Genomic DNA, 26,689 nt, shown 5'->3' on the forward strand with positions numbered 1-26,689 from the left:
ATTTATAGTTCAAAGTTGGACTCAGCAACAATTTTAGTTTTGATGTTTGGCAGCAACCGCCTGCGATTTTTGAACGTTTCAAATACATTATTAATGCGTCATCTTCACGTTGTCGATATTTGTTTCCAAATGAAAGTACTGAATCATACGGCTGTACAAACGAAGACGTCCAATCGACAGTAGCAATGAGTAGTGAATACACGATTCTAAGTCGGACAATCTTCCATCCAAGCGAAGCAGGTTATAATATCTACGATTCGCTCCACGTCTCCCGAACTTGATGAGCGCACCTAAGGGGATAAACTGCTACTATAGGTATAAACAGATGGGCTCACGTACAATAACAGGGCTGACAACAACTATAACTGCTGTGACTCGAAGGCTCAACTTATCAGAGTAAGGAGCAGCGTCTTGCGGGCTCGTCTTGAAAGAAAAAGCTCGCAAAATGATCTCGGTGGAACGTGGCTTTCAGAAGCTCCAGGCTTTGCCGAAGAGGTCACCTGGTTGATTGACCTGCTGGGGTGAAATACGGCGGGATCAACCTCGGGAAATTGTGAGCGAAATGAAAGTTCGTAACTTACTCGAAATAGCGAGGCCATCGGTGGGACGGTTAGTTTCGGTGCGAATCCCACCCGACACCTTCGGCCCTTAACTAAGTCGCCAAATCCAGCTGTTGGCTTTTCACAATTATACCTGTACAAGGTTATTGTCGAGGGAGAAGACGAACCTAATAATCGTCTTGCATCGTGTGTAAAACCATCCACTTTGAATACTTTCAGTTTCAAAGCTGAATTTTAGAATTTTCAATTGATCTTATCGTATAGTTTCTGACCGATTGTGAGATTATTTTATTCCGTCGCGGCGGAACAACGTGCGGGGATTTTATTTTTTTCCTTCATCGTATCTGCATTCCTGCAGGCTGACCGTGGAATCTCCTTGAATTTTATAACTGCACGATATAATCATTCTGACGGCTTCGGCACCTGACTCGAATTTGATAGCAGACCGGAAAGTTCGGTCCTGCCGGTCATATCAGCTAGCTATAACGGACTGCACTTTTGAAAGTCGATGCTTGTAGAATTCGACATGTTTTTATGTGTCAAGAGTAACATAGGTAACGTAATCTTTATATTCATTCAACAACGTAACGTAAATATTCAATGAATAACAAACGACGCAAAGTTTAGTAGCTGTGAAGAACCAGATAAAGCCCTTGATTAGGGCAAAAAAATTATTGAACGCAAGAAAATAAAGTGTAACGACGAATTTCTTAGACATTGAAGACTAAAATGTTAACGTTAACTTGCGTTCAGGCACTAAGTACAATGGAAATGATATTATTGATTTGAAGTACGAAAATAAATTTCTTCTTCAATCAGAATGCAGCGAATCTGACTTTTATAAATCCAGTCAATCTCTCGAAACCACATATTTTCTAGATACCCAACGTGACTAGAAATATACCGTAACGGATTTGAGACGCAACGGATCGAACCGAAAAATTGAATGAATTCTGGCATCCTTCGCGTCTGATTGTGAGTATGAAATTCAAAAGGATCAGTTTGTCTGTCACGTCAAGCATAGGCTGAACAATAATATATATGTACATGTACTATACGGTTCGTTGAGCGATAAATCTCGGATAATCTCAGCACACTGGTTTATTTCGTTATACATGACTGGAATATCGATTATAGGTGGTATTTTAAAATCAATAAATAATGTGTAATAAATATTATATGGTAATGTGTTTGTTGCGGATGCTTATCATTCTATCTGATCATGCTCACAGGGAAATAACGCAGGCAAGGCAGTCTGCACATGTCTTTTTTGTAATGGGTGATCCTCGGATCTCTTTCTCGAACACCGTCAAATTCAAATATGCACACATATGTATAGCACGAAAATCCCTGATTCTAACATTCTTTTCCATTTTCAGAGGGCCTTTCAGCGTCGTTCGAAAATGCAATCACCGTCAAACTCGTCAAACATTTGCTGTGAAAATCGTCGACGTTGCGAAATTCACTTCCAGTCCTGGACTCAGCACAGCCGGTAAGTACATCAAGCGGATCATATCTAATCATCGCTGAATTATTCACCCAACCAATTATCAGCAAAAGCCACAGGTAATGACGGTAATGATTATCTCATCGAGTTGTATTTGCACTAAAATTATAACGATCTACGTCCAAGTGTTCTCCTCACTTTCGCCTTTGTGTTCATGGATCGTCGTGGAACACGATCTGTTATTTTTTCGTCAAGAATATACGTCTAGGAGGCAGGTTGCTGCATTTTTATGTCACAACTCCGCCCGTATTTTTTACTGGCACGCAGGACTTGTCGAGTCGATTCTCCGCCCTCTGCAACGCTGTTTGTATTTTGAATGAATACCCACTCGAAATATCGGCAACAAATGTTTTCATGTTTCTAGACTGTAAAGCTTGAAGTACGAAAGATTTTTCCAACAGACGTGAATTAAGCGATAGTGAAATATAACTCTCTAAAGGAGTGTCAAAGTTTAGGATTGGCAAGTTTTCTTGGAGGAGGATACTTTCAGGAGAAATACATATACATATACATATATGTATGTAATATGTACGTGCGTATACGTAGATGGAAAGTTACGAGCAGCGTGGGGATCCGGGTGTGGCATTGCGCTTTTGCATACCTCAAAAACAGTGAGAGCAAAATTCTATACCGCGATATCCACTCTTCCAATATTGAATATTCATAATTCAATAGAAGGTGAGACCCTTGCGCGGTTTCGAAGCTTAGACATACGTTTAAGAACTCTAAGGAATATTCACTCCTAAAAAGGAAAATTTAATTTGTACCAGTAAGAAAAACATTTCGCCTGAAATGAAGTTTTCATTTTTTCTGTTTTCTTTCCATTTCGTTTACGTGAATCGAACAGATTAAGGTAAGTCGATAAGAGTTGTTTTATCTCCACTTCAGAATTCGTGAGCATGGTTAAACATTCAATTGGTTTCTCGGTCTGAAAAATCCCTGAAAATGTATTTTTATCCAAGTCTTGCAAGAGTAGGCTACACTACATCCCACTAGCCGAGTCTGTGTACCATTTTGGATAGGTACATACATGCGAAACTTATAATATTTATTCATCAACGTTTCTGGGACTGCTTTTGCAGGCTATTTTGCTGTACACTAGAAACCTTGTCATGCACAAGTTATCGATGGAAAACGGTTCTCTGAATTTTCTCACACCGATTGCGCCTTTATCTAATATATGCAGACTCGTTGTCACTGAATTATCAGATAGCTTTTGAAACTGACGATTAGATAATGTAACCGAAACAATTAAATTTGAAAAGTGTGTGACAGTTATCTAACCCTATTTATAAAAATAAGGAGATAAAAGTTTGTTAAATCCAAGTAATAATAGTTGTCTCTACTGAGAAGATCGAATATCGTATGTTGCAAGGCATTTTTTCATAACAAAATCACCCTGAAGGACAAAAAAAAAACGAATACTCACTTATAATCTTCTCGCGAAAATAATTTTCTTCCGAAAAGTGGAAAGAGTTTAACGAGCTTTTCTCGGACAGAAATAACGTGCGCTCAATGTTCGTAATTCTTTGCATTGAAAGACACGATCAGTAAGTGGCGGACCAGGTAGGCAGGGGTCTGTTTGCCTAAATATTAACAATAAGAACTCTTAACTGAATAAAACGAGGTATCACAGCTGGAGTAGCATCCAGGCAACTGCGTTCTTGTTGCGTTGTTCATTCGACCCGTCAACCCTCAATCTCGAGTCGTCCCAACTAACCTGTTATACATCATTAGGAGCACTGATGGATATGACTCCCACCTGAGTCCTGGTTGCGCAAGCATAATGGGCTTCGCTGCATTGTGCGTCTTCCGAGGTGATTTCTTGTCCGAAAATACTCCCGGGAATCCATAAGAGGAATTACGGTTATTAACTCGGCAGTCGTCACTGAGCGCGAGATTCTTCTTTTCCTTTAACATCTGCGTGACCGTCATGTGCCCTCCGATGATTAATGAAACTACTGACTGACTCTGTTAACTTTAAGGGTTAAACCATTTTGCTACAAGTTTTTCATCTCTGTTCTCCGATTATGCGGCAATGATTCACTGGCGTCTTGAACGTGGGAGTAAATTTTTACTGAGCATTGGATTGATCCCCCCCCCCTCCCCCCCGCGTATCATGTCATAAACAGAAAAGGGGGCTGTTACACTGGCATTGGGGGAAATTGGAAGGACATTTCTGTGGATTGGTAAACAAAATACAAAAGAAAATAATGCGTCGGTTGGTGTAGTATTAAACACGACTTGAAGGAAACTGGTCTCACGCATCCTACGTTTCGTCCAAAAATCATACAATTGTAATATCCGGCCGAGTCTCGGACTGCCACTTTTATCTCTTAACTGTAACCTCATACTTCTCATCTTGTCCCTCTATCTTTCACGTCTCCTCGGACTTGCATATATCTGAAAAGTGCCTACTCAGCTATGCGTGACCCCCTGCTTCTCCCAGGCCACCTTTGAACATCTCACATTTTGATCCCTTCTATCACTCAAAAACCTGCTATTTATGAAGACACTTCTACACACCCTACATTCAATTACATTCACAAAGTAATCTTTTAATTCACGTTCTTAGATAAACATTTCGACCAACATCAATCAGTAATCAATATCTCACCTATAACGCTTCAGGTGTTATCGCTTTAAGCGGAAAGAATCCATGTCATAGTCCATAAGGGATGTACCACAATTGCACTTCGAACGCGCATTGCCAGATTTGTGATATCTTGAGATGTATTTTTGCCTGAAGAAAGTACCCAGCGTATATTCCCCTTTTACAAAAGTGTAGAAGCGTATAAATTTTACCAACACCGAAACACGTTTTAATAAGAACTTGCGATTCAACCGAGAAAACTTTACGTCTGGAATAAAATATTCCGCGTATCGATCGATTGCCTATTTTAATATACGTGCTTTGGAACGTTTTTTTTCGGAACATTGATATCAACGCGTTCGAAAAAGTTGATTTAAAATATCGTTGTTTCTCATTGTCTCTCTGTGTAGACACGCGTCGTTATTGTTATTTTAGTTTACTACCTAGTTCATTCTCAGTAACCCCCGGGCGTGATAACAATACACGGTAATTACCATCCGCTAATTACCGCGCTTCTTTTCACGAGCTTCAACTTTTGCACGCCGGGGATTTACTCTCACGACAAGATACAGTCGCAGAAAGGGTAATGTGGGTCAAGCTCCAGCTTACTCGTTAGCGTTCGAAAAGTTTCTTCGTGCCAGGCTCCTGTTGCAATATGACACAGCCGCCACAGGACATCTCTAACATCCTTACTCTATCCTGATTCTACGAACTGTCCAAATACTCTTTCAAAAATTTGCCCAACTACAGTGTATGCCCAATGCATATTATGTCGCACGGATGTTACAGACTTGAAACGCGAGGCAACGATATGTCACATGCTGAAACATCCCCACATCGTGGAACTCTTGGAGACCTACAGTTCCGAAGGAATGCTTTACATGGTGTTCGAATAGTGAGTATGTTCTGCGGATACAGCCCCATTTACACAATTTACATGTATCGTACGGTGGGCCTTAGATGATAACGAGTTTACTTGAATTCAGTCCATGGGATACAATTCAAGTGACGTCCTCTTTAAAGGCTTACCTAACTCGAGATGTTTTGACAAGTTTCTTGATCAGTTCTTTTCATTGTAAAGTCTGTTACCCTCAAACTTTTTCGTCGGAATAGGCAAACGAACTATTTTGCGAACATACTTGACGAGAAAACTCGCTTGGAAAAGGAGATCACCGAATTCACTGATTCAGTTTTTGAACCTACAGCGTTGCAAGAAAAATAAGTCGATAACCTCGAGAGATTTCTACATCAGCAAAAATGAACGTCGACAAACTGTAACTTTTCAACAGTCATTCCACGAACAGAGCTATATCGAACTTTCTTTTTTGTCATTTGATAATCTAGTTGCGGTTTTCTACTCTTTTTATAAAATCCTATTACAAGATGTTTCACAGAACTTTTGTTCGCATTGCCAGAACGATGGTGTGAAAGCTACGGCTCTAGCGATAGTTCGTTCTTGCAGATGCAGAAATCTTGAAGGTAGTAATTATAGACGTGATTTCAGTAAATTTATGAATCAAACGAACTAGATTACAGAGGTAGGTACGTCACATAAATCTGACAATATGCAATCAGTGAGTAAATTTGATGCAGCTAAGAGCATATCGTGCGTATCAAATACCATGCATTAATATGAGAAGTAGTTGACTTCGTTTGAGTATCGATAAGAATTCGTATCTGTTCATTCCTTGAACACAATACTCGGATTTTATTCTCCTTGCCGGTGGTGAATAATCACTTATACCCGTTCTAATCCACAGCATGGACGGATCGGACCTTTGCTTCGAAGTTGTGCGTCGTGCCACAGCTGGTTTCGTCTACAGCGAAGCAGTTGCCAGGTCAGAGATTAATTTTCCCTTATATATCCATGTGTGACAAATGCGTGAGCATTCCTCGGTCATAAGTTCATGATCGCGGTTACTTGTTTCGTCAACCATACAACGTAGAATGGTTTGTTCGAGGGTCTATGAGCAATAAGAGCCTTTATTTAAACTTGGAAATAGAGCTTGCGGTAAAATAGCTCGATCCCAATGATCAATGAGAAGAAGCACATTATTGCGAGATCCAAAATCTCCGTCAATCCGTTACATCACGCAAGCACGACTGATGATAGCTACTCACGTTTTACACCGTGCAAAAAAGACGTAAAACTAGTTGAGAATTGTTGTTTCAATGAACGCGTTAAGTGGTAATTTACGTTATGGAATTCTTTTTATATACGTTGGAGAGTAACGTACGTACAGATACATTGTATAACTTGAAGGACTTCGTACCACCGCTAATCAATAAAAACGAATTACTCTTTTTCATTAGTTTTCCACACGCCTTAATTCACAAAATTCATTGTCACCCTCGCTGTTTCAATCTTCTCGCCAATTTTCTCCTTCCTCTTGATTAAAGCACCTTCATTCTCGACGTCGCGGGAACAGTCGACGCAAATTCGAGCACGTTCCTGCAAACTGTTCATTTCAACGTACCTGTTGAGATCTTTTCCTGTGAAAATTTGTCACCGATCCATAATAAGTGAAATACCCCTGCACGCAATTTTCCATCCTTATCACATTCGGTGGGAGTCTTCTCAGATTTATACTGACTCGGGTTGAATTTCTTTTCCCGTCCCTCGCGACCCAAGAAAGAAGGTCAGAGGTTATTCGGTTGCTCCAAAGTACACCCATGGATACTCGTACCTTACCGGCAGAACTTTCGGCTCGCACGGCATTCGGGCTGAACCTTAGCTCTTGACCTTTTATCCTAGAAATCCGCGTGATCTGTCGAAAATGTTTAACTATGAAAATTTCTTCCAGTCACTACATGCGGCAGATTCTGGAAGCCCTTCGATACTGTCATGAGAACGACATAATCCACCGGGACCTGAAGCCGCAGTGCGCGCTCTTAGCAGGTCGGGAAAATTCCGCCCCTGTCAAGCTACGCGGATTTGGCGTTGCGGTCCAGCTGCCAGCGTCGCAAACAAACGGCGTCGGTACGTTTACACATTATTCTCCCGCATATTGTAGTATTTTGTACACGTGCAAACATACATATGTATGTATATAATTATATGTATACATATACACACATTATATATACATATACACACATATTCATCTAGATAGAGATATGATTATTTCGATTTTGTATTAAATTCCTGCGTGCCGAGAAATTTACACGATGTGTTTATTCCCAGCTCTTTTTCTCCGCTAGACTTGGCTAGTTGATTTTCACCCACATTTCTCTGTCTGGAAATACGGTGAATACATGTATCTGTGTATGTATATGTATATATATATGTATAAATGCAGAACATTCGTATGTGTAGTAGTCATGTATTGTAAGTATATAATTAGACACCTGATTTCCGTACTTAACACCATAGAGTCATAAGATTTCGGGTAACATTAAGTAGGATTAACCCCTCGAATGATTGACAGTATGAGAGTAGGTACAGCACCTTATCTCATGACAAAAGTATAAATTCGTCTAAAGTCGTTTCCTCGAATTTCTCTCCTCGTATATCATCATGCACATACGTAAATTGTACAGTAATTAACGTCGGAGAGTTAGTGTCAGAGAGGCAGAATTCTGGATAGCTTCGACGTTTGTTCGTAACGAAAATCCCTTGAGACTTAACGTCATGTTGTAAGCCTTTTATCGACTCCACTGCACGGTACAGAGATGTAAGGGATAAAAAACAGTCCGTCGCCTCTTTTCCTAACCCAAAGGCGCTCACCCTCAAGTGATTTCAACCAAAGACAGCCGTGAGCCGGCCTTTTTCATTCTTCCTCTATGGTCTATCGTTATACCTGCTCTCGCCACCGACCATAGCTGCGTTGGACGACCTGTTGCCGGATAGTTGCCAGTGTATCACATGAAAAGAGCACGTCTTACGCGCTGCTCACTTCCGTTGGCTCTTGAAGTCTGTTCATACCGCTCGTTCGGCTCTGTTAATCCTCCTTCGTAGACGCAGCGAGAGATAGGGTGAGAATTACGTGCGTCGCGAAGCATGGGATGAAACTGATACGTGCACACAGTTCGTGGGGACGTCGCATGGGAGATGATTTCTTCATTTTCCAGTGCAATGTTTCACTCGTCGGTTACAGAGTGCGGCGCATTGCGCACCGCTCGCTAATGCGAATACAAATTAACCAGAAGTCGTGCCTTCGTCAAAATTCTCGAGTCATGTTCCCCTTTGAATTGACGACGATACCTGCGTATAACGAGCTGTGCATACCGCGCGTCCGAATTCTACTCCCTTTTTTCAGGCATCGTGCTTACGCCGACGTTTCAAAGCTCCGAGCTTTATTTTCACCGCTAAAGGTCACCGGTAGACTGGTGGCGCAATTTTCTGGAACCTTTCAAACGACCGTCGCAGCTGCCTCGTACTTTTGGCATCAAAGAAAGCCCGTTAGAAATGAAATTGGTCGGAATAACAATATTTTGGCATTCGGGTAACGGGACGTTGAATTTTCTATTCGGCAAAGGGAAATGCGTAAACGATAGCCTGTTTCTTCTTTTTCGGATCTTCCTTTATACGCGATATTGCGCATTGCATTCGGCTGACAAAATTCACCTAATTCACGTCGTATATAACAATCCGGCAACTTGGCCAATTAATAAATCGGACGAAATATGCGATCTTGTAAGTATAACGCAGAGAACCCGAGGCCATTCACAATATTTCGCAAAGTTTCCAACTGTATTATATTCGTGTTTAGGTCGCCCTATTCGCCGGTATGAATTCGCGATCGCTTTGAATACTGCCTCTCTGATTTAGTATTGCCATTGTTATATCGGCCTATTCTATAACAGTAACGTACTTCTGTTACGTAAATGGCCCTATAAATTGAATCGTCTATGAGACATTGTATAAATGTTTTAATTTCGTTGTTGGATGCTCTTCTTGCGATCTTGTATTATATTATACACTAATTTTGCTTCGATAATTATTGTACTGGCAGTCGCATTCGAAATTTTCAATGTTCAATGTGGCGGGGATGATGCGGAGAATGCAGCGGCCGCAAAAGCATTTTATTATAATTATAGATTCTCTGATTATTCATCCTCCACTATGGTTCCATTATATATATATAATAATCGCTGCAGTTACGCATAATATCATGTACTGATTTTTTTCTACTACGTATAATATTTGATATTTTATACATGTATTCAAGTGACAGATCTTTCTTAATATTCTCACCGTTACTATTATGATTATTTACATTATTATTATCGTACAGTGTGCAACTTTAGGTTAAATTCCTTACTAATTACCTTGTACTAATATCTTGTGCTGATTTATGGGCTAGAACTTTGACGATCATTAGTAGTAACAATATCTTGACCGAACATTGGATCAATTTACTACTTATCGCGTATGGCGTCGGTTGTACAATCGCATTATTGCACATGGATAAAAAGCCCGTCGAGGTCTTGAATGATCACTTTAAAATCTACACAGAGTGCTGCTTTATTTTGACACACTTATTTAACAACGTGTTTCGGAAAATTTTAACTTTCAAAATCCTCTTTTCTGACGCTTCCTCTTTGTCACCGAAAAGCTAAAGGGTTTAAATTAAGATTGTAAAGTGACGTCAGGGCTACGAGCGTGAAGCAAATTTCACCTCGCACTTGTCGAGCGAAGTTGTTGAACGTTTTTGACAAGTTCGCCAAACTTCGCTTAGCGCGTTAATTGAACTTCTTCTTTACGATACACGAAAGAAAGAGTTAGGTAACTTTGAAATTTATCAGAATATTTCCACAAAGTCAATTTATCCGACACTCATTCTCAATTGTCCGATACCTGCACTTTCAGATCGTCTTACATCGTGCGAGGTGAATTTTCTGGCTCTTTTATCAATGTCTTTTTAATAGTGACGTAAAAAATCCCCCCATATAACTCACGCCCCGATCCGCGAAATGCGGCTCACGTTCCTCCGAGATACGAAATCGTAGGCGTGGAAACTAAATCGGCAGGTGTTCAGAGAATTTTCAATATCACATTGCATAAATTTGGGATTAAATTTACAAACATTGTTTAGGAACTCGAAAATCACTACCGTTAATTGTTATACGAATGAGAAACGTCTTTAACTCACATAATATATCACCTTATAATTATATACACAGTATTCAGATTTGAATCAAAATTTCTAGTTGCAAAGGACAATTAGCACTGTATTCAACTGTCACTTTCAGCGTGTAATGATTCGCGAGTACATTGTCGTATAAAAAATGAGAGCAAATGAAAAATTCGATTAAAATTAACAATTGTCTCGCTAAGAAGCTGATGAAGGGTGACCCATCCGGTTAAAGAAAAAGTAATCCTGTATATGTAGGTAGACATATGCCGTGATACGAAGTTGTATAAGGTAGGTTTGATAACCTGTATTTGGTTTGAATGAATGCAGAGTGTTTCACGAGCGAGTATCGGCGAAGTCTGAGCCCAAAGGGGCAGCTCTACTTGAAGGCCGACATCGAGGGTAAGCCTGACCTAACCTTTTCTCATCGCTTCCCCAGGACCTTGTGCCGTTTCGTTACACCCTCGAACCACACACGACGCCTTCATTCTTCCCGACTGCTATCGCGCATTATCTATTATTGCATACGTACGTGTACACACACGCACAGACGCTCACACGCAGACACCTTGGCGCACGCCTTTCTGCCATAATGTGAGAGAAGTCGCTATCGCTTGCCTGCTTGCCTCCAATCCCCCACCTCGGCCCCCTTCCAACTTCTCTTACTCATAGAATACACGTCGTACATCTATTCCCGTCGTCCTTTCACTCGCAATTACCGCCGTCATTCGTTGTTTATCAATTATTAGACGCATTTTCACTCTTGTTATTTATACACGCTTCACACCGTTGGTCTTGTCAATTTCACCCGCGCTGCTGACAGCTTTTCAACATCGCTCTCGACACTCTCCATCACCTTGTTTACCCGCGCATCATACTCACGCCAAGGGGTTGGCCATTCTTCCTTAAGTCAGGTTTACGCTAATTCGAGCATTGGAAGCTTCTGAACTCGCCCAAAGTCACTTAACCCTCCGCAGGCCGACACGGACGATATCGGCTAAGCTGACCTTCTCACTTATCGGTGTCCCGGGAATTTTTCACTGTTCAGCAATTTCTACTAATTCGCTTATAGACAATTCGGAATATGAAGCGGGCACCTAGATGAAAGCCCAGGACGTAATCGTCCATGTTAGCCGGCAACGTCAGTAAAAAATCACACGCCGGCGGAGGTTTGAATGTGAATTCACTCGGGGTCGATTTAAGCTTTATCAAGTCCTTCGGGTGTACGCTGGTTCATAGAAGCAACGATCAACCCCTCGGCCTTTGTCGCACAATAGATGAACATTACACTAGCTGGAAATGCTTCGCAATAACATCGCTTATTGCAGTTATACTCGGGTAGCGTCGCGATAGTCAACGATAGCTCTTCTGCATTACGGCCGGTGAAAAGAGCTTTTTTCACATTTTGTACCCACGCATTGTCTCTGGTGTTCGCTCTGCACGAAATCATTAGCGGCGAGTGTCTTCACATTTTGTAAGTGCGTAACGGTATTTAAGACTCACCTATTCAATTAAACCTATTCAAAGTCTGTATTCGCTAGGAAAATCTGAAAACCACTATAAGGGTGCGAGAATTGAGTAAGCTCTCCTCTTCCAAGTACATGTGAGAATTATATTTTCGCGATTCTTAACACATTACAGACAGCATTTTGTAAACTGTTCAAAGATGAGGTCACGAATTTCCGTTGAGAGGTGGCACTGATACCAAAATTAAGCTAGAAACTTTATGCATTTTACAAATATGATCTTCCGAATTTCCAAAAGTGAATTCTCGCAATTTAAATGATTCAAAATGCTCTCCAATGGTTCTGCAATATCGTCGTTCGCTAATTAATTTTCACGAAGTTTCAATTTAATATCATATATTTAGACTTTCCTGAATTAAATGTCCTTGCGTATGATGTATGATTTATACTTGAAGCATCGAACAATATATGCTTCGTTTTACGTATTACAGATGTTTGTAGAGTAATATCTTGCTTTTCAAACGCGGAGTCAAGAAGAAAAAATTATCCCGAGTCTTGAGAATAGCGATACATTCTCACCGCAATAATCATTTATGTGATATTTTTAACCTTTATATTTATGTATTTGTGCTTTTTGTGAGTTAAGTATTGAATTGGTTAGCAAAAAAAAAAGTTTACAGTCTCAGGTTAACAGAATTAAATTAATTTTACATAAAAAACAATATAAATATGGCACACGATATTTTTTTGTAGTTTTATTGGAAAATATTTGAAATTTTTGATTAGTGTTATTTTTGATCGCTGATATCTTTGAAACCTTTGATCTGAGGAACTTTGATCTTCGGGCGTTTTTTGTAGAGCGTGAAATTTCCTACAAATCTCTTTTTTCAGATTGTTGTTACGATGAACCGTTCCAAAGTAATAAAAATTCAAAAATAAAAAAAAAAAAATTCCCGTGTTATTTAAATGAAAAATAAAGAAATGGATAGAGGCAAACCTTCCTATTGATATTAAGAGCTCATATTGGCGCCAAAATTTCTGTTTTTAGATATACTATCAACTTTTGGACACCATAAGAAAAAAAAAAAAATTCGTCTTTTTTTGAAACACCCTAATATACACATATGACAATTATGTAATTATATAATTATCTGCACGTGACAGTCGTGTATAAAGAATATGACAAAATTATAATGCATGGAAAGTTTTGCAGTACTCGACAAAAAAAAAAAAACAAAAACAAGCAAAAGAATTTTTAAACTTATATTTGTACGTACATACGCATACGTATCAACACAGTGAATTACTTACAGTCCCTGCATAGAAATTGTTCTACGATATAAGGTGTTCGTCAACTCCTTGGCATACAGTTAACGTGTATGAAATTACTTGTGTACGCGTCAGAGAGAAATTGCATGCAACGTGGCCCTTTCAGAATTAATTTCATTGCTAGTCTAGACAAAAATTAATGTTCATAATTGAGTTTAGCCGTTATTATGTTCGCTCGTAGCTTATATTTCATTCTGGTACTGCACAGCAGGGTGGTTCTTCTTTTTTTCTTCTGAATTTCTGCGCGCTTACCTTCCAAAGTAATCAACGTATACAGAAGAAAAATTGGCTGCAACCCTGAATTTTTCGACAACTCTAACACGCCCCGTCAAACGGTAGAATTTTTATATCGATCAAATTCGGAGTTCCGGCCAAGTTTTTTCCATACATCCGGCATGATCAAAATAAGAACCACCTTACTGTACAGCCTTCGGAACGTAGCAGTTTTGATCTGTACTTAATGAAATTTTTTAAGCTCCGAAAAAAAAATTTGCTTTCCAAGAAGAAGTAAACAAAAAACACTTGTAGCTGTATTTTCATAAACCGGTAGGCGTTTAACTCCGCAGCATGCCCATGACTGTAGGTTACGTTAAAAATAGTAATTAATAAAAATAAAAATCAATTAACGCCATATCGGACAATTGCTCTCGTGAGAATATAATCAATTCCGTGCGATAATAACCGTCATCGTGATGAAATTTATTTGTGCTTACGCCTGCACGATGCCTACGCGTGTATAATGTAACACAAGCCGTCACACGCGTTAAAATCGCAGCAACAAACAAGTTTATCTCGTATGGTAAAATTTGCAGATCAGGCGTATCAAGGCCATAGATGTTATTTAACATGTTCTGCTAAATTGCGATACGCGATAACGATGATGATGCAATGAAATTAATTATGGAAAAACTGAATTCCTTCAGTCTGGTGCCGCAGTGTAATTAAGTTAACCGTGAATTAATTATTTCCTGTGGTACGTTACTCCTAACGGTTACACTGCGCAGAATACGAAGTGAAAACGTGACCGATCGAGTATCCTTATCACTTGGTATTCCGAGCCTGTAAAAGCCTGCGCTACACTCGGAAAATTTACTATACCGTGTAAAATATACTAGGTATACTATACTTTCCTAGGAAAAACGAGGCGTTTCCTTGGCGCGAAATAAACGTATAATAATAATAGAAAGGTATAAAAATAAAAGCTAGACGAAAATCGCGGGGGCGAAACGTCCCTCGACCCCCGCGTAACGAATTGCGGCTGCTCTAATCTTGTATAATCCAAATGCATACGTTATACCTACTTGTTATGCTTCACTGTAGCGGGCTTACGAATAGCTGCTGAAATCGCAAATGTATTCCTCAGCACGTTCGGAAGCAGTTCGCATAGGTGCTCTGTTATATCGTGCGTTTAATTCCACGCGTGAATCTTGCGCGTGAGCGAAGGCCAATTCACGTTGATCACTCATTTACATTTATTTACTCGTTTACTTGTTCATTGTATTTTACACACAGATAACCTCTATCCCTTCTCAAAAATCGTTTAGCAAAAATTACAAGTGACCCTACCGATTAGACATTTCTTTATTATTATTATTTCGGTAGGACCGACTGCGCCTCCAAGCAGCAATTTCCCTTTCGAGGACCTGACAGATGCGGAGGACTCGCTTGTCAGCGACACGGAGGAGAAAATCGGTATTCCCCAGTTTCACTCATTACTGTTACGTTGACGGTATGCGTTTATCAACGACGTATCGTACAATACATATAATTCTCTGTATTCGCAGACGCATGGGTACGTGAAAATGTTTTTGCGCCGTAACGTCTCTGCACTCGAGTTTTAAGTTTTTCAAAATTCGTTTCACCGTGTAAAGTCGATAAATTAATAAATACTTTCACAGAACTGCGACAACCCGGCGCAAGAATAATAGTATCAACAATATACCAATTAGCCTTAGCGTTGAATAAAACTTATCGCTGAAGGATTTCTAGTGCCTTGGCATATTTTCGCCTCGTTTAAAAGAAATCGAATCAGCATACAAGTAGTTCTGTGGTAATGTGCGAACACGTATCATTACACCTGTACACATAAATAATGTTGTTTGAAAAATTTGCTTCGATCGTAGGAATTAGGATAATTGTGTCTCGTGTGTTTCGTGCCCTTTCTTTTACGATTAATTCTCTTCAGTTTTTCGCCTGTGCCATAGTACGTATGTATAGCTACTGTACTATACCACTCATAGTTATCATAGTCGTGTTTAGGTGGCTCCGTCCACATGTGTGCGTGTGTTGTGTTTTTCCGCCTAGGCGTAATATAACGTAGCAGCAACGTAATGCGTTAGTTTGTGTACACTTACGTACGACATATGTAACGTAAATACCCTCCGTTTGTCCGTCTGTCCGTCCGTCCATCATTTTGTCACGTGCAGACAATTAAACCTACGTTGTACATGTTCGTTAATTTTATCATCAATTTTACACCGTAGGTATACGTGTTTATATGCAAATAGTTATTCGTGGTTTGCGGATAAGCTTTTACCATTCGTTCGCTCCGCAGTAGCGTTAATATAGTGTCGTATAAATCGCCAAATATTCGGATAGTGTTCTTCTTTTATTTATTTTTTTTTTTTTATCACTGTGATTATTGTGTCAATATTGAGATTAGAGATATTGCAGATCGTCACAAAGCCCATTTAAATTGAACGAGAGTAGATATGTTCCCAGTTCGTTGAATATAGAGCTTTTCTATCTCTTCGAACGATATGCAATGCACGAGTAATGAGTACGTATTCGTGAAAAAACAAACAAAAACGAAAAAACACATCTGGTACGGTACGAGTAGTCACGTGTGTGCATTGTTTTTAAAATTGCGAAAATATTAACGTTTTCCGATCAGGTACGGAGCCGTTATTTCGAGTATCGACGAATGAAAATAGAGATTATGAAATGGAGAACATTCCGACATGTTGTATCGAATATAGCACAAAAAGCAAAACGAGAGGAAGAGAAATTGCGGGACGGGTTCGGAAATGCAGGGTAATCGAAAGAGGAGGCGAAAGCGGAGGAACAGAGAAGGACGGTGGGGAAAGAAGGAAGGAGTAATCGATTTTGAAGACAAATAGAGCCGCGGTTTCGCAGTTAGTCGAGAGTTTGCAGATTGAAACAATGCCCTGCACCCTGCTACGTCGCGTCGCCGAACCGCAACGCGAACCAACGAACGTTGTTCACATTCAAGCGCCGTTCCAATAACGTTTATACGACGCAGGTCGGTGGATGACAGCCTCGTATCGTATTTAGAAAACGAATCGCGAGTCAATATCAACGGACCCAATCTTTCCAAGTCCGTTGCGGAATTTTGGCAAAGACGTGGAAATTCGTGGAAGTAGCGAGACCGCGCGTCGTTTCCACGAGTTCCGGCTTTCGTTTTATCCTTACTTTCATTTACCTCATAACCTGCACTTATATAGCCAGGCGGTAAAATTTTATACTTGACATTTTCCAGGCGCCGTGTCATTTCCGTCTTTTTCAAATTTTATAAGTAGGTATGTATAGACGCAAAAGTCATACCTGCTCTCAAATCAAGTAAATGCGAGCTATTTAAAACTAAAACAAAAAGTAAAAAAATAAAAAAGGAAGGAAGGAAGAAAGAAAACATGATTATAATTGCGACCGTTATTCGATGTTACTCTTCGGTACGAACAAGTTTTGTTACGAGTTAAAAATTACTCCCGCATTCATCGATTCACTTTTCTTACTATATACAAGAAACGCGATTTTTGATGCTCCCATATTTAATTATTGAGCTGTGCGATACTTACGAATAATTCATAATTCTTCCGCAACGCTTATGTTTATCGTATATTTGTTTATTTTCGAATATCAATACCAGGTATATGTATATTAGAGTATGCAAAAAAAAGAAACATTTTTTTTTTTCAAACGTGCATCAAAATTTCAGTAGAGCATCTCAAATAGTATATCTCATCTACGTATGACCGCTCAATATTGATATTTGGAGGTGTCTGTTTTGTTTCCTCCATTTTCCATTTAAATAACACGTAAAGAAAATCGGAAAACTTTAGAATTTTATTTTTCGTAAACGGTTTGACTTATGACCTATCTAAATACAGATTCTTGTAGGAAATTTCACGCTCTATAAAAAAGTACTGGAGAAAAATTTTCCTAACTTTAGCTGATTAATAGATTTTCAAGATGATCCAAAGTTTATAGGCGAATATCTCTTAATCGGTCAGAGATAGGAAGATTTGATCTTGGTACTTTTTTATAGAGCACAAAATTTCCTTGAAGAATTTGTATTTAGATAGTTTATAAGTCGAGCCGTTTACGAAAAATAAAATTCTAAAGTTTTCCGATTTTCTTTACGTGTTATTTAAGTGGAAAATAGAAAAAAACAAAATAAGCATCTGTAAATATCAATATTAAGAGCTCATATTTAGATGAGATATACTATTCGAGATGCTCTACCAAAATTTTAACGCAGGTTTGAGAAAATGATTTGTTCTTTTTCTTTTGGCTCACCCTAATGTATACATACACATTATACATAACATAGTATACATGTAAGCGTTTCAAACGTTCGTGACATCAAAACTACCGTATTAATAATATATTTTGCCTGCTACCGTTTCGTTATTACGTTAATTGCTTCTGAAACATCGTATCATTTTAATGTACAGCTTCATCGATATTCCCCGCTTCAAAGCTAGCATTTATACTAAATACATGTTTGTCATTGTCGTTATTTCGTCTATGCATCGTTCTGAGTGTTCGGTGTTGCGTCGCAAATAGAAATAGCACTTGCATATTATTCGTACATGCATAAATATATATGTATATGTATGTATATATATATATATTGCTTTTATTTGACACGTTTGGGCAATCAGCGCCGCAGAGATTTACAATGGGATCTCTCCTCTGTGCTGGTTACTACAATAAACTGAACGCATATGAACTGGGAAGCCACAGTGTGTGCAAACCAATTGACCGAATTGGTTAATTCCGTCTTGTTACATCCATTAAAACAATTGCTTACTTTGTGCGCAGTATTTCTTCCGATCTCTTGTTGTTGGAAACTTATTCACGCCTTGAAAATTGGCGTTCATTGAAATGCTCTACCACTTCTTACGCTGTTGTAAGAAGCATTGAAAGCGTCGAGCATATTCTGATGCTGTGCAGTCAATGGGTTTGGAAACACACTCTGGCATGAAACCGGGGCCCTGAGATAGAGAATCAAGCATTGTGTGTGGCTTTCTTTCGTCTAGAGTTTTTATCACCAGATGGTTAAGATATGTTGCATTCTGTTCGCATACCACATTGCACTCTTGCTGCAGTTGCGTGTTGACTTTTTTTTTCTTTTTTCTCAAATGCCTTTTCGTGTCGATATTCCGGGTACACTGCATAATTAACTGCCTGCGGAAAAAACAATTCAACAGCACTTGGTTGGTTTTGACAACGACTATGCAGAATGATTTAAATCGTGAATCGCGTGACGCAAATCTAATTTGAATTTGCCCGCGGTTCGTGTTCGAGAAGGGCTTAGCATCTCGGATCTTTGCACTTCTAGTGCTTTCGGGCACTGTACTCGTGGTTTGTCGGCAGCACACCGATCAGCTACCGTCAAAGTTTTATTCGATTCAACCGAGGAATTTTCAAAAACGGTTCTCTCTTGCATCCGTGCGTCTACACCTTGAATACCTAATTTGAGGGACGGCACAGCAGCTACAACTCGCCGTTTGCCACTGTATAGTGCCCATCGAATCTCCAATTCCTACGTAAACATTTTCAATCTGCAAAAAGCCACTCGGGTTGAATTGCGATTTCCAAAGTTATCGAAAGTATGAGAACAATTTATCACCAATGGTCGAATGATCTCTCCGTCAGATTGGAAATCGCCCGATGTGAGGAAGTGGGAAAAGCGGTGTGAAAAGCATTCGTGTCGCACCGTGGAAATGACACTATCAATTAACTCTAGCATCTCGTTTTAGAATCCTTCACGAGTCAATCAAACTCCTTGGAGGCTGTTTCTTCATGGGACGCGAAACGCATGCTGATTTATGTACAAGAAGCATTTGAAAGGACTTGTTACTGCACCTGATAACTCAATTACTTGAATTGAACAAATATAACGCGTCTCAGCCTCAAGCCATATCATATATTCGCCATTTCGAACCACTTACCGAGCGAATTCATTCGTTTTTATACAACGGCATCCAAAATTTAAAGAAACTAGCGAAAAAGTCCCGCAGCTTAAGTTTCAACGAATCCTAAATGCTAACCTCGGTGGCAACGAAGCTAAAGGACTCCCCGGCAGGAAGTTTAGAGATTACAGTAACGTCCAGTCCTAAAAGTCGGCCACCCTTAAGTGTACCTATACCGTTTTGCGTGGCTCGTCGCCGATGGTCCTCATTCGCGTCGGATTATCTTATTTCTCTAGATCGCGACGCGAGTTGAGGGTCGCGCTGTTTCCGGACCGAGATAACTACCTCGACAGTTTTCAGGGAGAAAATCTAGAGGAAGAATATATGAGCGCGAGACGAGTCATTTTCTTTGTATTTTTTAAAAACCAGAGGATTTTTCCGAGGAACATTGAGAGGTGCGGGATGCACCGCAAAAAAAAATCGCCACAATTCCCCGGAGGTATGGATGCGGATTTCATTCGCTACTGTCGCAGCGAATGTAGGACCCGTCGTAAAGGTGGGACCCTTGATTCTCCAAATCTTTATTCGCGGCGCGTCGCAAGGCTGCAGCAATATACCTACTAGCTCCTATCCCGATGCATAATAGAACAATTTACGCCCCTAGCCTCTGGAGGACCCTCTACTTTTTGTTGCCTTGTATTTTTACGTGTAGGAAGAATCATTCTGGATGGAAAATCGTTGTTGAAATCGACCAATTGCACGCGGTTCTATTCATAGAGAAAAGGAAACAGGATGCGACATAATTATTGCAACGAAAATCGTTATCGTGATTTGCTGCTTGTAAACGATTTCGTTGTTTTTGCGATAGTTTTTTCTTTTCTTTGCTTTTTTTTTTTTTGTCTCACTTTCTATTTTCGTTGAGCTTACGAAGCAGCGATGAAAATCGTTCGACGCGTCCACCGGATGTTGTTCTATAATTTTTCCGATTCTTGCACATGGCCAAGCAGGACGAGTCGGATGTCCGCACTTCATGGCACCGGAAGTTATTCAACGACGACAGTACGGGAAGGCTGGAGATGTTTGGGCGGCCGGAGTTCTTCTCCACGTTCTCTTGACCGGCAGCTTACCCTTCATCGGGGCCCGTGATCGCCTGCGCGAAGCCATCTGCAGGGGGCGGGTACAGGTACGTTACGAACTGCGTAAAGCATACATGATGAAAATTTAATTTGCACGAAACGAGGGCAAACAATCTGACTGGAGTCCTCAAGTAAATCTACCGATGTTTGATTTACCGATGGAACGTACTCTATGTTTATTGATTCATGAAACGTGAAAGGAAAGAGACGCTTTATTTTGTCGATAGTTCCATGGTCAAAATTATTGAATCTGAATTTTCTGTCTACGTTTGTAAATTTTCAACATGAAGCGCTACTTTTTCATGTGAGATAGACATTACTCAACGAGTTTGGCATACCTAGCGCAAAAATCTTTTCAACTTGGTTTTTTTAAATCAATCGCGCAAGCGTAAGAGAAAAGAAATTTAAAAAAAAAAAACAGTGATAATAAACACAGCAGTAATAACAATGAGCAATCTGTTCATCAGTCGAAAAGAAGATTTATAAAAAATTTTATGCGGCTTATGAAAGATGCAAAAGTTTAACCGACTGCCATTTCGTAATCTGAAGTTGCGGGAAGAAGTTGAATAGGTTAATGGCGCATCTTCTCCGAGTACCTACTTAAGATTTCCCTGACAAATTTTAGCCAACTCGGTCGAGTTTTTCCTCGAAAGTTCAAGACATAAAATCGATTTCGCGTACACTGTACATATACACGCTCAAAATGCTAGCAAAGTGTAACACGCGAGGCATAGAGCACATGCGTCCAAGTTAAAGAAGAGAACTTATTTTGCAAAGCGAGGCGTTCTTCGGATTAGGGTCTAGAAGTAAAATAGCCACACGATAGAACGACGAGGCTTGAGCTAGCATCCGGAATTAGCAGCCAAAAGTTCTGAAGTTCAAATCTTTTTTTTGAAGTTCATTCTAATAAAGTTGTGAAATCCGAAAATCAAAATTTTTTGAAATACCACGAATCCCGACACTTTTATACAATTATCCGAATAATACTGAAGTGAATTTTATTAATTCCACAAAGTTTAAAAGGGTTGGCTGCTTACTTTGTTGACTGCTAGCTTCAGTTTTATGATAGAACGGTCACAATATCGAATTTCTACAAACTCGAAAATCCATTACACAAAATTTGAAAATTTAGAAAAATCGAAATCCGAAAATCTTGAAGTTAAAAAATGGCCGGGATTCCAACGGTTCTATATTTTGGCCCGTTATACTTTGACGTTTCTACATTTTCATATATATATTAGGCCTAACATATATACATACATGGCTGATTCCGCCAATTATAGGTAAGCCGCCAAGTTCGAAAAATTCGATTGGGCTGCAATTTCGGTATGTCATGATGTGTCCTGAGGTATGAAAATCCTCCAAATCTCAGACCTCTCGACCCTACCGTTTACGAGAAACATATTGATGAATTTTTTACTTTGAATTTTCAGCACCTCTTGTCACAGGAGAAAAATATGGACCTCTATGTTATTTTCTGTAAAAAAAAAGTCTTATCTCTCCAAATTTTGAATCCATTTTCGGATAGGTCGTCCATTTCTTTCAAGGTTCCGCAAACAATAAAAATATTTTGATAATTCCATTAAAAAGCTGGTAATTTTTTTTGTGAAGAACCCAGATTTTCGGTGTGGGATGACCGTGGAATCGGTCTGAGCTCAATTTGTGTGAAATTTATACTTACTCACCCTGGGATTGAACCAGCCGTACCGGAGGTGTTACCCTAATATCTGAAAAAAAAATGATTTGTATTACTACTAATTACACAGATCACAGTACATTGTGATGACATACCGTAATTGTAGCCAAATCGAATGATTCGCACCTGCTGGTTTACCTGTGATTGGCGGAATCAGCCATATTCATATACATTTTATCTTTCTACATTTTAAAGTGACAGGAATCACACTTCTCGGTTTTCTGAAAATTCCACATTTTCACTCTCATATAGCGTGTAGTCATTATAATTTTTCACCCCGAGCCGCGTCTTTCGCGACAGCAAATCTAAAAGGCAGTCGCTGCCAAAATAGGAAGGAAGATGTATAACCCTCATGTATTATAATGCAGCGTTGCGCAGCGCACTTTATAGCGTAGAGAACGTAACCCCCGGTATTATCTCGTCATTTTCCCGTACGAAGGGCTGGAGTGGACCAGGATATAAGCCAATTCCTGCGGCGCCCTTAACGTAAGCCTTCAAACTCGATCTTCGAACTTCATCCCGTCTGTAAACCTCCGAGCATCCGTGCCGCAGAGCTATCGAGTCAGCTTTCGCTAACCCGCGATTCCGTTGAAAAATGTCAACCACGTCCTCCACCCTTCCACCAGAAACAATTCCGCCTCCTAATCTCGGCATTTACACAAATATTTCTGCTCGAGCAATGCATTTATTCCCACATCAGTGCTATGTTGTACAAAAGTCAGTCGCAGGGCGGACAGGTAAACGCCGGTTGGGTATACGAATTTCCAAAACCTCCACCTCTCGACTCCCGGTTGTTCCATAAATTTCTCTCACCCCCTTGCTTTCTTCCTTTCTTCCTTTCTTCCTTTTCTTCCTTCTTTTCCGGCATCAACGTATCCCGTCGCGTTCCGGTGGTGCCATGAGTATGTTTTAGTTTGTTTTCATCCTGCAACGGGTGAACGTTCTTCCAGGGGTAGCCCGTAGTTTAATCGATATTGAACATCAACCCTGTCTCACGGTAGGTTAAATATCGCCGTTAGAGCAATACAGAGGCTGCAGGGATAAGGGTGGATATACCTTACACGTGTACCTACATCCCTCACAGTACATTCACAGATGTGTTACACGCCTGTCGAGGAATTTTTCAATTGCCCACACTGCTCCGCACACGTGTGCCCGTGTATGTGTTCACATACGAGTACATGTACTCCACTCCTCGAACATGTACTCCACTTACTCTTCGTGTATGCTGCGATAGTTACACCTGTCGATAAAACGGTAGTATTTGTATTGTTTTTTTTTTCTTCTCCACCGGGACGGAAGCCAGAAAACAACTATAATAACGTTATTCTCAATTTGTCAATCGTAAATAATGCCTCTCGCAACGAAGGCATGCTTCCTTTTACACCAGAGTTTTCCTGCAGGGTGGGAGGATATTATAGATCGGACTCCTACTAGCCGACAGATATTGATGTGTCTTCTGACCCGTCACACATATCTACGTCTATGTAGGGCTGCGATTGTACAGCACAAATGTACGCAAATCCAGCTCATAAATAGATCTCCTAAATTCGCTTCTGCTTTCGAGTTAATTCCGCTATACGTGCGGGATGTATATATATATTATATGTACAGAAGCGGTTTAATTTTATGTTCTTTTTTTTTAGTATATTCCATCCAAAATATTTCACACTTGATGGTAAAAGGGGTTTTATTGAATTAGGCTTGATTAAATTTTCAGATGGAGACGCCAATTTGGGACACGATTAGCGAAACCGCCAAAGATTTACTCAGGAAGATGCTCTGCACCGATTTGAACCACAGAATCACGATTCAAGAAGTTTTGAACCACAAATGGCTTAGAGTAAGTTTGCACATGTATAGAGTAATATTATATATATATAAATATGTATATACACGAAATTCTCTGGTCTTGTCATGCCTTACAATTATGATGCTTAATTAAAGGGGAACAAGTAGCTTGAGGCTTAATTTTGTCAAGAGTTTTGTTAACATTTATCATCAAGTTGGGTATAAATTTAAGGAGGGAACAACTTATCTCACAGTTTTGAGCGATTTATAACTCTGTTAAAGAGAGACCGGAAGTTTTTCAATCACTTTCAACGTATACATTTACATTTATATTCGTGCATCGTTGTCATTTTTTGTTTTCCTCGCTGTTGTGTATAATGAATATAAAAATGTGTGTATATTTTGCGTGGCAGGACCGTGACAAGGGCGCAGCGCGAACACATTTAGGAGGCACAATAGAAGAGCTGAAGAAATTCAACGCAAGACGGAAACTGAAGGAGGCCGTAATAGCCGCCGTCTCGTCTCCAAAGTGGCACACTCACTACCCAGAGACGAATACCGACAGTTTTTCAGACGTCGGTGACGATGAACTCACCACCACAGGTTAGTCGGGTCGCAACACGTGCCCAACCATGTCAATTCATCCCCTCCTACCTTGAAAGTATAACACGATAAGACTGACCCGATATTCATTCCATGAAGAAGGGGCTTAGAAGCTTTGAAAAAAGAGAGTAATACCATTCTGCCCAGCAGGAGAAACAGTTATCCAATATTGTTAATTGATATCGTGACGCGTGTGTATGAAAAAAAAAAAAAAAACGTGCCCATCAGTCAAATATTGAACGATCAATTTTCGAATTTCAGGAGCCGTAGCGGAAATTATAGACTCTCTCGACGGCATCGAAATACTCCAGGAAAGTGCCAAACTTTCGCGAAGTGAGATTTTAGCAACTGTCGATGATCTTACACTTCGAGCAATATTGGAGGTAAGCTGGGATCAAACGTCAAGTCGGGGGACGCGACAAGTATCCATCGATTTTATTCGACACTGTTCTTGTTGCTCCACTGCGCTAATTAGCAGTGACCCGATACCCCTAAAATTGTCCACTAAAACTAAAGGTCAAATTTCACATGCAGAATTATGTGCAGATGTGCAGTTTTCTGCATGGCCACTTCTGCGTCAGTTTTTATGCTGATTCCTCGAGCAATCAGTTTGATTTATATATAGATCAAATATCTAAATCCTGACGAAAGTGGTCTCAAGATCAATGATCGAAGGTCTTCGACAGTAGAAAATAAACGAGAGTGTGACTAAGACTTCTGCATACAGCGATTAAGCAGAATCCTTTTGAATATGATTAATGGATTCTTTTCGTCTCGATATTTTATCTGACAAAGCTACGGAACTCGATCATATTTACAATAGGTCTCTTTATGAAAAATGAAGCGTCGATCAATTACTGGATTAAAGTTGAAAATGATTAAGGAAAAAATGAATCTGCTAATTGAATGAGAGAGAGATTGAAGTGGAATTGATAACACGGAAATTGGAACGTCTGTTCGACGTTACGTCAACTGATATTAATGACATATAAAAGAAATTATCGATGTCAAATTCAATATACCACAGATGTCCGAATGATGGGTTACAACAAGCTTGAAAATGACACTGAAAAATAAGCAGAGCGCCGTTTATCAGGGCCAGTGTTCAAAATTTGTACCTCACGTCCTTTTCTGACATTCTCTTACAATTACTTTTACAATTCTCTTACAATTATTGTTGGAAACGTTCTACCTGCACTTATCTATTTTCAAAGGCTATATTTTTCCACGTTTAATAACTCCAGTTCACGTTATCTATAAATTAAGTGTGATATTCTGCAAAATGCATATGGAACATTTAATATTCGTGCGTCACAGTAATCTGACAGTCCGTGAGCTTGTTGAAAAATGAGCGTAGAAGAGATCAAAACTAGATTCGTTGGAAGCATGAATAGTTTTGCACTTTGATATTGTCAAATAATGCTGATTAAGCTCAATCTTCACCTAGAAAACAAAATCTGCTTCAATTGACGATTAATTCGTTAAACAACGAGAACTCGTCCACGCTCAAATCACCTAACTTACGTAATCCCGATTTTGTATAAGGTGAAATTTATCATACATCTCAGTCAGGAATATTATCACAATATTTACCAAGCTTATACAAGAGTTGAACTAAAGAAAAGTGGTAATAATTGCGTTAATTGCAAACACTTGTATCGCCAAAAAATATTGTGAATGCAAAACTGCGTATTTACCCTAAGCTGAAACGAAAGTATTTTACCGACACTACAGAAAATTCAAAAAATCTGTTACGATAATAAGATCAAGAGC

At 39.7% G+C, this 26,689-nt stretch overlaps 1 protein-coding gene across 11 annotated transcripts in view; it reads left to right on the forward strand.

The window, feature by feature from the left end:
* Positions 1-26,689, forward strand: part of CASK (peripheral plasma membrane protein CASK) — a 143,905-nt gene that overhangs the window by 10,424 nt on the left and 106,792 nt on the right. For 5 of the 11 annotated variants that reach the window (XM_046618024.2, XM_046618025.2, XM_046618029.2 and 2 more), the window contains exons 2-11: positions 1,940-2,052; positions 5,450-5,555; positions 6,421-6,498; positions 7,465-7,640; positions 11,068-11,139; positions 15,135-15,224; positions 20,695-20,873; positions 24,243-24,365; positions 24,727-24,916; positions 25,178-25,299. In XM_046618024.2, coding sequence (XP_046473980.1) covers positions 1,940-2,052; positions 5,450-5,555; positions 6,421-6,498; positions 7,465-7,640; positions 11,068-11,139; positions 15,135-15,224; positions 20,695-20,873; positions 24,243-24,365; positions 24,727-24,916; positions 25,178-25,299 — 1,249 coding nt within the window. The remainder of the gene's footprint in view (positions 1-1,939; positions 2,053-5,449; positions 5,556-6,420; positions 6,499-7,464; positions 7,641-11,067; positions 11,140-15,134; positions 15,225-20,694; positions 20,874-24,242; positions 24,366-24,726; positions 24,917-25,177; positions 25,300-26,689) is intronic. The other 6 variants (XM_046618038.2, XM_046618037.2, XM_069134530.1 and 3 more) reach the window with 5 other exon arrangements.

The sequence above is a fragment of the Neodiprion pinetum genome, chromosome 3, assembly GCF_021155775.2.
Source record: "Neodiprion pinetum isolate iyNeoPine1 chromosome 3, iyNeoPine1.2, whole genome shotgun sequence".
NCBI classification, from domain to species: Eukaryota; Metazoa; Arthropoda; class Insecta; order Hymenoptera; family Diprionidae; genus Neodiprion; species Neodiprion pinetum.